The sequence below is a fragment of the Haematobia irritans genome, chromosome 1, assembly GCF_050003625.1.
Source record: "Haematobia irritans isolate KBUSLIRL chromosome 1, ASM5000362v1, whole genome shotgun sequence".
Classification (NCBI taxonomy): domain Eukaryota; kingdom Metazoa; phylum Arthropoda; class Insecta; order Diptera; family Muscidae; genus Haematobia; species Haematobia irritans.
In genome coordinates, this window is record NC_134397.1 from 209,404,524 (window position 1) to 209,422,001 (window position 17,478).

The 17,478-nt window shown below is 31.7% G+C and overlaps 1 protein-coding gene across 1 annotated transcript in view; it reads left to right on the forward strand.

Moving 5' to 3' along the window:
• Positions 1-9,713, forward strand: part of LOC142219433 (uncharacterized) — a 110,381-nt gene extending 100,668 nt beyond the window's left edge. Inside the window, exons 3-4 of the mRNA XM_075288423.1 lie at positions 4,811-4,899; positions 9,171-9,713. Coding sequence (XP_075144538.1) covers positions 4,811-4,899; positions 9,171-9,528 — 447 coding nt within the window. The 3' untranslated portion in view covers positions 9,529-9,713. The remainder of the gene's footprint in view (positions 1-4,810; positions 4,900-9,170) is intronic.
• The last annotated feature ends 7,765 nt before the right edge of the window (positions 9,714-17,478 follow it).

Consider the following 17,478-nt stretch of genomic DNA (forward strand, 5'->3'; position numbering starts at 1 on the left):
TGAGTGATGTTTAGCAGGCATCGTTGGTATTATAGAAGAGTATTTTGTGTCAACTTTGATTTGAGGTCGACCATAAAATCGGGTATTATAGTCAAGTTTGGATAAATCGGGGGTTAGTTTAGGTTAGATGGCAGCCCGAAGTATCAGGCTCACTTAGACTATTCAGTTCATTGTGATACCACATTGGTGAACTTCTCTCTTATCGCTGAGTGCTGCCCGATTCCATGTTAAGCTCAATGACAAGGGATCTCCTTTTTATAGCCGAGTCCGAACGGCGTTCCACATTGAAGTGAAACCACTTAGAGAAACTTTGAAACCCTCAGAAATGTCACCAGCATTACTGAGGTGGGATAATCCACCGCTGAAAAACTTTGTGGTGTTCGGTCGAAGCAGGAATCGAACCCACGACCTTGTGTATGCAAGGTGGGCATGCTAACCATTGCACCACGGGGGTTACAAACACGTTTGCCACTCGAGCCAAAAATAACTTATCAAAATTAAGAGCAAAATTTTTTAAAAATTTTATTTCCATAGATAATTTTGTCAAAATTTTATTTCAATAGAAAATTTGTCAAAACTTTATTTCAATAAAAAATGTTATCAAAATTTTATTTCTATAGAAAATTTTTTCAAAATTTTATTTCTATAGAAAATTTTGTCAAAATTTTATTTCTATAGAAAATTTTATCAAAATTTTATTTCTATAGAAAATTTTGTCAAAATTTTATTTCTATAGAAAATTTTGTCAAAATCTTTGAAAATGTAAATTTTTGTGTTATTTCACACTTTAAAGTTTATTATGAGTAAGTTCTCCCTTTTTGTAGAATTATTTAGTAGTTTTCTTTTGTTCGGTGCAAGATAAAATCCTTAAAACATTTAAGATTCGACACATTTGCAATCCAAGGGATATTGTTACACCCAAAAAATTATCGGAACAGTGTGACATCGATAGATGAGTAATCAAACCATTTCGAAAAATATTATTTCCTTGATAAATCACTTAATTTTCATTCCTGAAACTATTAATACCGAATCGAATTCGCAATTAGCTCGAAATAAACTTTAATATGAGTACCCTATTTCGCATATGGGAAGGATTCAAAATATTAAAGGACCCCTCAGGGTCCACGGGTATGATTTTGTTAAATTTAAATATACCCTTTATTACCACTTATTTGGATATCATAAATATTATATTTGGGCAGATTTTGTACAATGGATACCAAATCACATATTGTACATTACATTTTGTGTTCCAAACACGGTTGCCACAGTTGATAGAATTCTACCAAAAATGGTAGATTTTTTAGTGTTTGGTAGAATTCTTGATGGTTTGGTAGATTTTACAAAACATTTTTATCCAACTAAGAGGTACTTCAATTTTCTGTGTGGAATTGCATTTTGACCAAATTTTCTATAGAAATAAAATTTCGATAAAAATGTCTATAGAAATAAAATTTTGAGCAAATTATCTATAGAAATAAAATTTTGACCAAATTTTCTATACAAATAAAATTTGGAAAAAAAATGAATAGAAATACAATTGTGATCAAATTTTCTATAAAAATAAAATTTGAGAAAAAATCGATAGAAATAATATTTTGGCCAAATTTTCTATGGAAATAACATTTTGAAATAAAATTGAATAGAAATACAATTTTGAAAAAATTTTCTATAGAAATATTTTTTTTCTATAGAAATAACATTTTCTATAGAAATAAAGTTTTAAGAAAATTTTCTATAGAAATAAAATTTTGAGAAAATTTTCTATAGAAATAAAATTTTGAGAAAATTTTCTATAAAAATAAAATTTTGAGAAAATTTTCTATAAAAATAAAATTTTGAGAGAATTATTGTATTTTCTATAGAAATAAAATTTTGAGAAAACAAAATTTTACAATTTTCTATAAGTAGGAATAAAATTTTGAGGAAATTTTCTATAGAAATAAAATTTTGAAAAAAAATCTATAGTAATAACATTTTGAAAAAAATTGTCAATAGAAATAAAATATTGAGAACATTTTTTATAATTCAATACCTACAAAAATTTTAATTTTCATGTTATTTAAAACTATCAAAGTCCATTGTAAGTTCTCCCTGTTGTGTAAAAGTAGCAATCTTCTCTTGTTGGTGCAAGCTAAAGTCGTTAAAACGTATAAAATTCGACACATGTTCAATTCAAGGGTATTTATACACCCCAACAATTGTCGCTAATAGGAGTGATCTTTCTACACTGCATAAATTGGCTGCAATAACGTAAACGAATGAGCATAAACTAGTTTGATTGATTACTTTGCACTGAAAAAAAATATTGTCGTGAGGTCAAAGATTTCATGTCTTTAAAATACGAATACAAATTTTGCTTAGCATAGAAGACGCATTTCTCTAAAATAAAGTTATTTTCCTTGTCCAAAAGTCTATAAACTTGTCAATGAAGTCGTATTGTCCTTATAATTAAGTGATTTGACTTAAAAATGGGTATCTTAACATGAAAGAAAAAATTTATAGGCTAAGGTCAACTTGACTTTAATAATTCAGAAAAATTCTTTAAATGTAATGAAATTGTCTTTAAATTTGTTGTCGTTTTGCATCTTGACTACAAAGCAAAAAATCGTTCAAATATAGGACATGTTTTTCAACACTTTATTTTAAAGAAGTTTTTTGCTTCAAACATAGCATAATTTCTACTGGAAGTTGAGTCCTAATTTGGAAAATAAAGTTGCAGTTAACTCGTTTTTAAAGGACTTTGATAGCATATGAAGAAAAAAGCTGAGACAGCGAAAAATTAAAATTTGCTTCCTAGAAGCCAGTACACAAAACCTAAATTTAAAAGTGAATTGTGTCTTAAAAGTATCCTTACTTATATTCTCCGCTTCTTTGGCTAGGAATCAATACCAAATTTTTTAAAGTAAAGACAAAATCTTTGGAACCGAGTATGCTTTTTTTCAGTGTGCATTAAAAAATTTTAAAAATTTATTATTCGGCAAAATATCACAAAATTTTTTCATTCACATCCAAATCACTGGACTCGCATCACACCTTAAGAAGTGATGCAAATTCAGTGCAACGTTTGTTGAAATGGTGGACATCCGTCCTATGACAAGCCCATGTTAAAATCATTACTTCTGCGCCAATTTTGCACCACTTCCGGATCCGGATCACTACTTTTTGGCGACGCTTTTTTTGCTGGAAAGAAGCGCAACTAGATTTTACTGCTGATATATTTTTTGCTGGGAAGTCAGTTGATGTAGAATTATATAACTCATCCAGAAGTCCTATAGGACCAACTTTTAAAATTGTAGACTTATTAAATTTTTGTAAAAATTTTAAAGTCGATTGTTAAAAAAGTGTTTTGTTTTGAAAATCGTTGGCCCATATTCAAGGCAGATTTAGTAAGGTAGTTTTAGTATTACAAAAACAAAAATGTCAGTCGCCATATTGAAACTTTGATTGTCAGTCAAATTGAATTAAATTTCTCACTTGTTGAACAATATGTTCAACAAGTTGGAAATTTAAAATAGAGAAAATCTGGAAATGATCGATGTATGCTTCGAAATATGATACGGTCTACAAGAATAATTGAAGTAATTCTTACTATCAATTATGAGGATAATTTATTTCGATACTTTTCTGTCATAAATTTAAAGCAAATTAAAAATTCAAAATTTTTGGTATAAAATAATTTTATTTTGAATTTTTATTTTTATTTGTCACAATTGTCTATTAAACATTGGCGTAGCTAGCAACATTTTCGTAGGGGGTAAAAGCTACGATGTGTGCTCATTGTGAAGATACCTCAAAAAGAGAAAAAATAAATTCTTATAGATGGGAAGAAACCATAATATTTAATTCAATGATTTATAATCATGATTTGAAGAAATACTGAATGGTATTTGGTAGGGGGAGATGAAAAACCCATAAAACCCCTTTAGCTACGCCTATGCCATTAAGCAGATACCGACAATCAAAGTTCTGCTCAAATGAAAAAATTTTAATCATCTGATAGCTTGAAACTACCTTCCTAAATATACCTTGGTCCATATTCTTAATCGATTCCGATGACTTTTTCAAAATTGTTGACAAATGTTGACATTTTCCTCCTGGTTGATTTTCTATTTTCCTATAGCAAATATATTTGCTATAGTTTGCGCAGACTTCAATTTAAAATTAAGATCGAATTAAAATAATATTTATTGGCCAGCCTAAATATATGTTGTTTTTTTAAATGAATAAATATTCATTAAATTAAAAACTAAATATAAAATATGTTAATTATTGTTTTTTGTTTTTCTTTAATCACCTCAACAGATTGGGTAAAATTAATAAAGCTACTAAATAACTGGTAGCTGGTACATTTTATAGATTTGATGCTGAGATCATCGATAATGAGGATTGCATATTAAGAGTACAATATTAACATATCGTTACAACCATGGAGAGAGAAAGACAGCACAGTGATTTTTGACTGCGGAAAAGAAGAAACTTTGACCAGAACTCACTAATGATTATGCTCTTTCTAGTTTTAATTTTAAAAAATTAATTATTTAAAAAAAATATTTTGATAGAAAATGTTGTCTTTATGTGATTTTAATATCCCAGCAATAAAAAAATTGGAAGTTGTTCCATAATCAGGCTAATTGGTTTTGAAAACGTAAACCGAGTTTGCGGAAGATTTTGCTAAGGAAACCCAAACTTAAAACTATTCCATACACGAAATTAATATAGCGATGTTGACAAATAAAACATGTTTTTTTTATATATATTCCAACCATAATAATAATATTTAACCACCAACAACATTCTTTTACAGATGTCATCGGAAGAGGCCAATGAAACTCTTGCTTATGTTCTCAGTAAATATGAAGGTGTGGAGATGAAAATCATTGGAGAACCCATATCGTAAGTATTGCAACCTTCAACGGCCATTTGATATTTGATATCATCATATCCCGTTGTCATCATCACCATCATCCTCATTTCTGTAGTCCTTAACTAATAATTGTGTCATTTGCTTTGACTCGGGTAATGCATTTTGCATGCCCTACATGAAGACATTCAATTGTGATTATGACTAGGCACAAGTAATTCTTATTAATATCGGGGTCTATATATAATTATGGACCGATATGGATCAATTTTTGCACGGTTATTAGAGGGCATACACTAACATCGCGTACCAAATTTATATTGTAAAAAAAACTATATATTTTGCGAAGGTTAGCATTTTTTCACTGTTTTTATACCCACCACCATAGAATGGTGATGGGGGTATAATAAGTTTGTCATTCCGTTTGTAACACATCGAAATATCCATTTCCGAAATTCTAAGACGATATAGACATGTCCGTCTGTCTGTCTGCCCGGCTGTTGTACACTGAAAAAAATATTTACGTGATATTAAAGATTGCACAACCTCAATTTTAGGATGTGCAATTTACACACTATTAAGGACAAAGTTCTTAAAAATAATGAAATTTTAATTAAAAGAAGGTTTATAATCTCTGCTTCAAAAATTGTTTTCATTAAATTTAGGACACACATTTTGAAAATTTGCGTCCCTTCGTTAAAGTTGCATGTCTTTAAACTAAGGCAAATGTTTCCTTAAAGTAAAGAAAACATTTTTTATTTAAAGAAATCGTCCTTAAATGAACTGAAATATTGAATATTTAGATTTAAGTTAAAAACGCTTCAAATATAGGCTAAAACTTATTTTGAGGATTTAGCATCTTTGGTTTAAAGTTTTTTTTTTTGGAATTAAGAAAATATTGTTTACTTCGAAGTATTCGTCATAATATGGATTTTTAAACTGGCATTTGTTTGTACGTGAGTACCTTTATTAATACACCGGAAAAATAGAATGAAAATTCGATAAATGAGATCTGTATCCTAATTTTAATTTTATAGATCCTAGATTTAAAGCCAGATAGGTCGCAAACAAATTTCCTTATTTTAAAGAACCCGCATCTTTGGCTCGGAATCAATACCAAAATCCTTAAAGAAGGTCAAAATCTTTGGATCCAAGTAAACTTTTTTTTGAGCGTAATCACACTACATCTTTCAATAATGGCACTATCGTCTTGTAATTTGGCACAGATTCGTGTTTTGTTGACAGGCAGGTCAAGTTCGAAGATGGCCGACCCAGGTAAACCAACCTGTTGTCTATCCGATTTGCCTGAAACTGGAAATCTAGAGGTATTTTGGAACCATAAATAGGTGCGCCGAAAATGGTGCTTATCGGTCCATGTTTTGCTATAGCCCCCATATAAACCAAACCCCCGATTTGGGGTCTTGGGCTTTTGGAAACCGTATTTTCTATCAGATTTGCCTGAAATTGCAAATCTAAAGGTATTTTAGGACCACAAATAGTGTGTCGAAAATGGGGTGTATCGGTCCATGTTTTGGTATAGCCCCCATATAGACCGATCTCCTGATTTTACTTCTTGGGCTTCTAGAATCCGTAGTTTTTACCCAATTTGCCTGAAATTGGAAATCTAAATGTATTCTAGGAAAATAACAGGTTGGCTGATAAGTCCCCGGTCTGACACATAGATGGTGTCGCTAGTATTAAATGCATATTATTTTTATATAGTACCAACCTTCAAATGATTCGTGTCAAAATTTAACGTCTGCAAGTCAGTTAGTTTGTGAGATAGAGCGTCTTTTGTGAAGCAACTTTTGTTATTGTGAAAAAAAATGGAAAAAAGGAATTTCGTGTTTTGATAAAATACTGTTTTCTGAAGGGAAAAATACGGTGGAAGCAAAAACTTGGCTTAATAATGAGTTTCCGGACTCTGCCCCAGCGAAATCAACAATAATTGATTGGTATGCAAAATTCAAGCGTGGTGAAATGAGTACGGAGGACGGTGAACGCAGTGGACGCCCGAAAGAGGTGGTTACCGACGAAAACATCAAAAAAAAACCACAAAATGATTTTGAATGACCGTAAAATGAAGTTGATCGAGATAGCAGAGGCCTTAAATATATCAAAGGAACGTGTTGGTCATATCATTCATCAATATTGGGATATGCGGAAGCTCTGTGCAAAATGGGTGCCGCGCGAGCTCACATTTGACCAAAAACAACAAGTTGTTGATGATTGTGAGCGGTGTTTGCAGCTGTTAACTCGTAATACACCCGAGTTTTTCCGTCGATATGTGACAATGGATGAAACATGGCTCCATCACTACACTCCTGAGTCCAATCAACAGCCGGCTGAGTGGACAGCGACCGGTGAACCGTCTCCGAAGCGTGGATAGATTCAAAAGTCCGCTGGCAAAGTAATGGCCTCTTTTTTTGGGATGCGCATGGAATAGTTTTTATCGATTATCTTGAGAAGGGAAAAACCATCAACAGTGACTATTATATGGCATTATTGGAGCGTTTGAAGGTCGAAATCGCGGCAAAACGGCCCCATATGAAGAAGAAAAAAGTGTTGTTCCACCAAGACAACGCACCGTGCCACAAGTCATTGAGAACGATGACAAAAAATCATGAATTGGGCATCGAATTACTTCCCCACACACCGTATTCTTCAGATCTGGCCCCAGCGACTGTTTCTTGTTCTCAGACCTCAAAAGGATGATCGCAGGGAAAAATTTGCCTGCTATGAAGAGGTGATCGACGAAACTGAGGCCTATTTTGAGGCAAAACCGAAGGAATACTACCAAAATGGTATCAAAAAATTGGAAGGTCGTTATAATCGTTGTATCGCTCTTGAAGGGAACTATTTTGAATAATAAAAACGAATTTTGACAAAAAATGTGTTTTTCTTTGTTAGACCGGGGACTTATCAGCCAACCTGTTAAAGAGGTGTGTCGAAAATGGTGAGTATCGGTCCATGTTTTGATATAGCCACCATATAGACCGATCTCCAATTTGCCTGAAATTGGAAATCTAGAGGTATTCTAGGACCATAAAGAGGTGTGCCGAATATATTGAGTATCGGTACAATTTTTGATATAGCCCCCTTATAAACCGGCCCTCCGATTTGGGGTCTAGATTCTAGAACTGCAATTAAATGTGCTGAATATTGTGTGTATCCTTTTTTTGGTACAGCCCCGTTATACCGAACTCCCTATTTTACTTCTTAGGCTTCTAGAATCCGTAGTTTTTATCCGATTTGTCACAAATTGAAAATATACTGGCATTTTAGACCTATAACAAAGTGTATATGATTTAGTTTTATCGGTCCATTTGGTAAGGCCTCCATATAGACCGATTTCACTTATTGAGGGTACAGAAGGCGCACTGATCATGAAAATTGCTTGAGACTGAATGCAAAATTTCCAGATTTTACTTTTCGTAATCATTTAAATAATTGGGATGGAAATTCACAGATTTTACATTTCAAATCAAGGCGTTATTCCATCATTTGCTTGCACGTAAAAGAGATGTTTATGATTCCTCTAATACTCAAACAAAAAATGGTTCTTATAAATCCAGAATCTGATCTAGTCTTCATAGGTAAAATCTTTACATTTATCTGTGGGAAGCTTAATGGTTGGACTGATCTACTTGGGAAAATATCTATCATCAAACCACCCTGAAATTTTCGGAAGAAACTATTATATTTTATCTATGGTGGTGGGTATTTAAGATTCGGTCTGGACGAACTTTCTGCTGTATACATTTGTTAGATTTGTAGTTAGAAGAAAATTTTCTTTCATGTAAAGATACCCATTTTTAAAGACAAAACTACTTTATTTGAAAGTTTATAGACTTTTGGAAAATGATATAAACTTTATATCAGAGAAATGTGCCTTATATGCTAAGCGAAATTCGCATTCGTATTATAAGGACATTAAATCTTTGGCTTCATGACAATAATTTTTTCTTGTACTAATCTTCAAGTAAATAGCTTGTTAGGGTGCTTTCAACAGACGGACGGACTTATGAACATCGCTAGATCGACTTAGAATTTCACCACCACCATAAATATGTTTTGTCTTTTCGTTAGTGTTAAATTGAAGCTTTAAATTTAAAATTATATTTTAGTTTACCCATAAAGAAAACGAAACAATCGCGAACCAAGACTTCGATGAACTAAAATGACATTTCTCAGCAAAAAATTCCCTTTTCTTTCCTTTTTGACAACAGGGCCCAAATCAATTCATCCCTTTCGAACCTCTTTAATTTCTTCCATTTATTGTGCATCTTTCTTCCTATTGCAGCATTTACGGTTTGCGTTTGTCACATGACGATAGCGAGGAAGAAATCAACATTCATTTCAAATACATGGACAATACCCAGCATGACATTATTCAGAATTGTATGTTCGCCTTGTACCGCCGCCAGAATGAATGCGAACTCATCAGGACAATATGCAATACATTCCTACCGATTACACCGCGTCCGTTGTTGGCACGCAACGATTTACGTGTTTGCGATGATGGCAATGACGTTCAACTCATTGAAAAAGAAGACATTGAAGAGGATACGGAAGAGAGCAGTACTATGACAATCACAGATGCTGAACAGGTTGTTGTTAATGCCGATGCTGATGCAGATGATGGACAAGAATCGCGTTAGAAAATCACAGCATGATGAAGAATGGTGGGGCAGTGAAGAAAAAAAAACAACACAAATGCAAGAGATGTGAATGTAAAAGTTCAACAGTTTGATTGTTTATACTCGAGATGATTGTGAAGGACACTCTCGTAGAAAGTTTACTCAATTACATTATGAATAAAATTTGAAAAGAAAACAATTGTGAATAGATTTTTTTTTATTTCCTGAAAACATTAGCTATTTACAGAGATTGGATAACAGGACAGGACCATGAAAATAACATCGTGAAAATAATTTATTGAGTTAACATTTTTTTTTATCTATTACCATAAATTCAAAAAGATAGTGACCTTATATGAAAGGCTATTCAACTTAAATTTAAAAACGCGCAATATTAATGAAATTCTAATTAAAACAAGTAAATGGTTGAAAGTTGAGTACAAAGTTCGGCTAAAGTCTGTCCTTAGCGGCTCTGAAAGCCAAATCTGGGGATCGGTTTTTATGGGGGCTATATATAATTATGGACCGATATGAACCAATTTTTGCATGGGTATTAGAGGTCATATACTAACATCAAGTACTATATTTCAACCAAATCTGATGAAATTTGCTCCTTCTAGAACATCCGCAAATCGAATCGGTTTATATGGGGGCTATACGTAAACGTGGTCCGATATGGCCCATTTGCAATACTATTCAACCTACATCGATTACAACTACTTGTGCCAAGTTTCAAGTCGATAGCATGTTTCGCTCGGAATTTCCACAGACGGACGGACGGACATAGCTATAGTTATGGGGTCTTAACATACACCAATATTTCGATGTGTTACAAACGGAATGACATCCTCATCCTATGGTGGAGGGTATAAAAAAAAAAAAACTGAATAAATGCCTATATACACCTCTTTAGTTCTTGATCGTTTTATAAAGAGGAGTCTAAAAATAATTGTGAATCGATATTAACCAATTATCCGGATCAAATGAAATGCGTTCCTTCACGAGGCTTCTTAAGTTTAATCTTTGGGAATTGGTTTATATGGGAGCTTAAAAAACACAGTGACGCAGTATTAAACTTTTTGGCTCCAGCCAAAAGTATTCGATGAGAACAGAAAAGTAATTTCTATATTTTATTTAGCCCTCCATTTTATATAAAATAATATTGTAAAGTAAAATTCCCACATTCAGCTCCCGGTAAAGCGGGATCGGAAAAATAGTGAATTTCCATGGTAAAAACACCCCACATCCATTGCATCATGGTGGCTCTCAAATTTACACCTTCGATGTGGTACCCGACTTCAATCACTTTCACCGGTAATGGTGTGGACCGCCGTAAAGGCCGGAGATCGCTCACAGAGTGTTTTAAAGCTTCACTAAGTGGTTTCACTGTAATGTGATATACCTTCCGATATCGCCTAAACATAAAATCGGGGAGCACTCATTGATAAGAGAAAGTTCACCACTTGTGGTATTGCAATGGTCTGAATAGTCCAAACGAGCCTTAAATAACGGGATGCCACTATACCTAAACTAACATACCGCACAATGGCCACCAAAGATTACAATCCATTGTTTTTATACCCTCCACCATACACCCTCACAAAAAATCGCTTCTGTAACATATACTCCCAAACATATTTTGCTTCAAGCATATATATTTTTGGGTATTGCCCAAACATTTATATGTTTGATCTCTTCCAATATATAATATGTTTGAAGGCATATTGGTCTAAACAATATATGTTTGGGTAGTCTAAGTTCCAAACATTTTGTATTTTTGCATCCAAATTCAATAATGTTGTCTTCCAAAAAACAATATGGTATTATGTGAACATATAATATGTTTGGAAGCATTTTGCACCCAAAAATATTATATGCTTAAAAAAATTCTCCCAAACAATATTGTGCTCAAAATTTTATTTATTTATTTATATATTTACAATCATAATGAATTATGAAAATAAACAGGTAATATAGGTGCTAACAACATAGGTTTTCGACCTGAATGCTCAAAATTTTGTTTCTGCCCAATTGTATATTCCCCCACATCTTTCTCACTTCCACGAGATTTTTTAGTTCTTAGCACCTTTTTCTGTAATACAAACATTGTAGAAGAAATTATTCAATTTTTTTATTTTAATTTTACCTTTTGCCGGACGGGGATTCGAACAGCGGACCACACAGTTTGAAGGATCAAAGAAGTACACCCTCACAAAAAATCGCTTCTGTAACATATACTCCCAAACATATTTTGCTTCAAGCATACACATTTTTTGGTATTGCCCAAACATTTATATGTTTGATCTCTACCAATATATAATATGTTTGAAAGCATATTGGTCTAAACAATATATGTTTGGGTAGTCTAAGTTCCAAACATTTTGTATTTTTGCATCCAAATTCAATAATGTTGTCTTCCAAAAAACAATATGTTATTATGTGACCATATAATGTGTTTGGAAGCATTTTGCACCCAAAAATTCTCCCAAACAATATTGTGTTCAAAATTTTATTTATTTATTTATATATTTACAATCATAATGAATTATGAAAATAAACAGGTAATATAGGTGCTAACAACATAGGTTTTCGACCTGAATGCTCAAAATTTTGTTTCTGCCCAATTGGTTATTCCCCGACATCTTTCTCACTTCCACGAGATTTTTTATAAATATAAATTAATATATGTTTGCATCCAAGCATATTATATTTACAAACATTTTATGTCCGAAACATAATATGTTCTAACATATTAACATATATGTCCCAAACATGTTATGCTAGTTTATGAACATTATATGCTTGCACTCAAAAATATTGTGTTTAAAAATTTGTGTTCCAAACATATAATGTTTAAAGCCAAACATATGAAAAACAGTCTTTTTCAACCGTGTAGCTGATCAATTGCCCAAGGAAAAATAAAATGTTAATTTTGTAATAACAAGCAACAACCAACAACTTAATTCAATATCGCTCCCTGTTAAATAGCGCTCAAAGCTACTAAACACATATATGTTTATAGGCTATTTCTAAATTAATATATGTTTGCATCCAAGCATATTATATTTACAAACATTTTATGTCCCAAACATAATATGTTCTAACATATTAACATATATGTCCCAAATATGTTATGCTAGTTTATGAACATTATATGCTTGCACTCAAAAATATTGTGTTTAAAAATTTGTGTTCCAAACATATAATGTTTATAGCCAAACATATGAAAAACAGTCTTTTTCATCCGTGTAGGATGGGGGTATATTAACTTTGTCATTCCGTTTGTAAAACATCGAAATATTGCTCTAAGATCCCATAAAGTATATATATATATATATATATATATATATATATATATATATATATATATATATATATATATATATATATATATATATATATATATATATATATATATATATATATATATATATATATATATATATATATATATATATATATATATATATATATATATATATATATATATATATATATATATATATATATATATTCTGGGTCGTGGTGAAATTCTGAGTCGATCTGAGCATGTCCGTCCGTCCGTCTGTTGAAATCACGCTATCTTCCCAACGAAACAAGCTATCGGCTTGAAACTTGGCACAAGTAGTTGTTATTGATGTAGGTCGGATGGTTTTGCAAATGGGCCATATCGGTCCACTTTTACGTATAGCCCCAATATAAACGGACCCCCAAATTTGGCTTGCGAGGCCTCTAAGAGAAGCACATTTCATCCGATCCGGCTGAAATTTGGTACATGGTGTTAGTATATGGTCTCTAACAACCATGCAAAAATTGGTCCACATCGGTCCATAATTATATATAGCCCCCATATAAACCGATCCCCCGATTTGGCTTGTGGAGCCTCTAAGAGAAGCAAATTTCATCCGATCCGGCTGAAATTTGGTACATGGTGTTAGTATAGGATCTCTAACAACCATGCAAAAATTGGTCCACATCGGTTCTTAATTATATATAGCCCCCATATAAACCGATCACCAGATTTTACCTTTGGAGCCTCTTGGAAGACCAAAATTCATCTGATTCAGTTGAAATTTGGTACGTGGCCTTTATTATACTCAAACTCCCATGCAAAAATTGGTCGACATCGGTCAATAATTATATATAGGCCCCATATAAACCGATCCCCAGATTTGACCTCCGGAGCCCCTTGGAAGAGCAAAATTCTTCCCATTCGGTTGAAATTTGGTACGTGATGTTAGTATATGATATCCAACAACCATGCAGGAATTGGTTCCTATCAATCCATAATTATATATAGCTCCCATATAAACCGATCCCAAGATTTGACCTGCGGTGCCTTTTGGAGAAGCAAAATTCATCCGATCTGGTTGAAATTTGGTACGTGGTGGTAGTATATGATATTTAACAACCATGCCAAAAGTGGTCCATATCAGTCCATAATCATATATAGCCCCCATATAAACCGATCCCGAGATTTGGTTTTTGGAGCCTCTTGGAGGAGCAAATTTCATCCGAGTGAGTTGAAATATGATACATTGTGCTAGTATATGGCCGTTACAACCATGCCTAACAAGGTCCATATCGGTCTATAGTTATATATAGCCCTCAGATAAATCGATCCCCAATCACACAAAAATTGGTCCGTATAAAGTTCATAATTGTATATAGCCCCCATATAAGCGACCCCCATATTACACTGAAAAAACAGTGAACCCACCAGGAAAGATAACTTTCGATTAATTTTAGAAAATTTGGAACTTTTTTAGAAAATTTTAACTAAACGGTATTACAAGCGCTGGCATCACTCCGACATGGCAAAAATAAGTAAATATTTGTCGACAAATTCAAGAAAATTTATTAGACATAACTAAATTTTTTCAGTAGTTAAAGAAAATTTTGTAGTTTTAAGAGAAATCTTGGAGTTCAAAATTGCAAGAATGTCTTTAGTGACATACGAAGTTCACGATGGACACATTTTTGGTAAAATTTACAAATTTAAAGAAATAATGAACTATTTTGTAAGAAATACGAAATTAGGAAACCTTTATGCTTTATATGTGTATAACTTTTTCCCGTTTTTTAGTTCATTTAACTAACATAAGCAAAAAATTATTTGACTAAAATAAACTTTTTCCAAACATAATGATTCTATGAACTAATATAAAGTTAATATGGCTTTAGTGAAATAGAGAGTTCACTTTTTTTGAGTGTACAATTCCGGCTCTCTACGTACCGTGCAAAAGTCCATGTCGATTCGTAATTATTTGTAGACTTACCAATACATAACTTTTTTGTCTAATATATATCATATGGGCTAACTCACAATTTAGAAAACGATGTTAAGAAGTTTTAAAATACCACAACCCAAGTAATTCGATTGTGGATGACAGTCTTTCGTAGAAGTTTCTACGCAATCCATAGTGGACGGTACATAAGATTCGGCCTGGCCGAACTTACGGCCGTATATACTTGTTTTTTTTCGCCTGGGGCATTTTCGAGTTTGGTACTAGAATTGTTGGCCGTAATTCGTGCCAAATGTAGCCAATTCGAATAAATCTAAGGTGATTTTAAAATGTGGTTTGAATTTTGCTTTTGAATAAAATTATTTAATGATATGCATTACATATCAGCCACCCTGTATTAATAATTACATCTCACTATATGTGATTGATTTCATTAAATATAACAATATATTTATAAGATCTAGAATTAGATCAAATCATATATCTAAATTTTTACATAGGTAGCTATAAACTCGTTATAACCTTCTTCGTTATAGACGTAATCATTTGCATGGAGAAATCAATACAAACCTTTCGGATATACCAATGTTCGATGCATTTTAGTAATTATAGTGTGAAATAGTATTGAATTCGTGTGTTATTCAAAGCTATAAGAAACAATTAAGTCTTGACAACAATCTCCTAATTAATTATCTTTTATATTTCGCCAATAATGTAGCAACGCTCTAAGTATAGTGTAATATCGCTCATAGCTAAGACACTTACTTGTTAGCATTATACAATGTTAGCTTGCCTCGCTGATTTGTTGTTTTTATTAACTGACAAACAATTTTACATATTACATTTTATCATAATCACTTCCTTACATTTGCTTTTCTCTCTCGCTACATAGCGGCTATAGCCTATTAAAGCCTATTAGCTGTTGACTATATCTCTCTGTTAATTACATTGCTTGCATAGTCTATGTTATTGGGTAAATATGCAATGTTGTTTTTGCTTTTAATGCCTAATACCGCATTTGTGAGTGGTATTTAGGAAATCTTTATGGTTGCGTATTGCGCATACTCATGGAGTATGACTGTTAAATATTTTGTTCCGGTTTTGGTGACACATGTTAAACACCAATACACAGTGCTTCGAAAACATAAATATAGTAATTGTTAAATTTATAGAAATATGGGAGTGATTTAACATAACAACACCATTTAGAAAATTTACAAATTCTAAAAAAAGAAATAAAAAGAAAATCTTAATTTTAGGAAATTTTATATATTTAAATAAACTGTAACACAAACATAGATATCTCAAAATTAATTAGAATATTTTGCAAGAAATTCAAGAAAATGTATTAGACATATTTTTTTTTACTTATCAAAGACAATTTCGTAGTTTGAAGAAAAAAATTGAAAACCATTTTATGTTTGGCTATAAAACTAATTTTTTTTTTGTGGAAAAGGTTCCATGTTTAAACATTTAAAATAAACATTTTACTCTAGGAGATTATCATATTCCTCCTAGAAGCTCAGGTATATATTAAGTAGATTATTTATCACTTTATTCTTTCCTCTTATATATCCAAGACTGGATGTAATATCGTTCGTATATATATTTTTTAATTAAATTTAAGAATTTTTGTTATCTCACTGAACACACTGTACCTAATGAGCACCTAATGAATTGCACAAAACAAACAACCCAATCTAGTGAATAGGGTAAGCGGAAGGAAGTAGGGAATATTTAGTTTGAGTGTTGCCATATAGAAACTTCTCAGATAGGGGAAATTTTCCACTCCATTTTGCTCTACCCATAAAAAAGATTAAAAGTATAAAAAAATAAAATCGGGGAGCACTCTGATAAAGAAAAAAACATATTTTTGTTGTATTCAATCACGAAATTAATTGATTCAATTATTTTTTAATTGACATTTCTTCAGTCACAGAAATGAAATTTAATTGATCCAATTAAAAATTTAATTGATACCATTAATTTTCGTGATTCAATTAAAAAAAATTTTGACCCAATTAAATGTTTACTTGGAAATTTTTTACAAACTTTAATTGGAACAAGTATATACGGCCAGGCCGAATCTTATGTACCCTCCACCAGGGATGGAAAATGCAATTTTTAAGAAAGTACAAAAAAGGTATTTTTTGAGCAAAAAAGTACTTTTCACTAAATTTCAACAAAATTCCATTGGAAGATTATTGTCAACAGCTCCTTTAGACTGAATTTTAAAGACACTAAAATTTTGTTTGTCAACTAGTCAATTTTAAATATTTTTTTATGGATGGAAAATGCAATTTTTAAGAAAGTACAAAAAAGGTATTTTTTGAGCAAAAAAGTACTTTTCACTAAATTTCAACAAAAATTCCATTGGAAGATTATTGTCAACAGCTCCTTTAGACTGAATTTTAAAGACACTAAAATTTTGTTTGTCAACTAGTCAATTTTAAATATTTTTTTAGTTTTATATCCGCTTACAAAGACTACCGTAGTATTGTAATCACGGTTGCCACAGTTGTACATCATACATTTTCTGTAGATAAATAAAAATAAATTTTTGACAAAATTTTCTAATTAAATAAAATTTTGACAACATTTTCTAATGAAATAAAATGTTAACAAAATTTTTTATAGAAATAAAATTTTGATAAGATTTTCTATAGAAAATTTTCTATAAAAATAAAATTTTTACTAAATTTTCCAAAAGAACACAATTTTGACA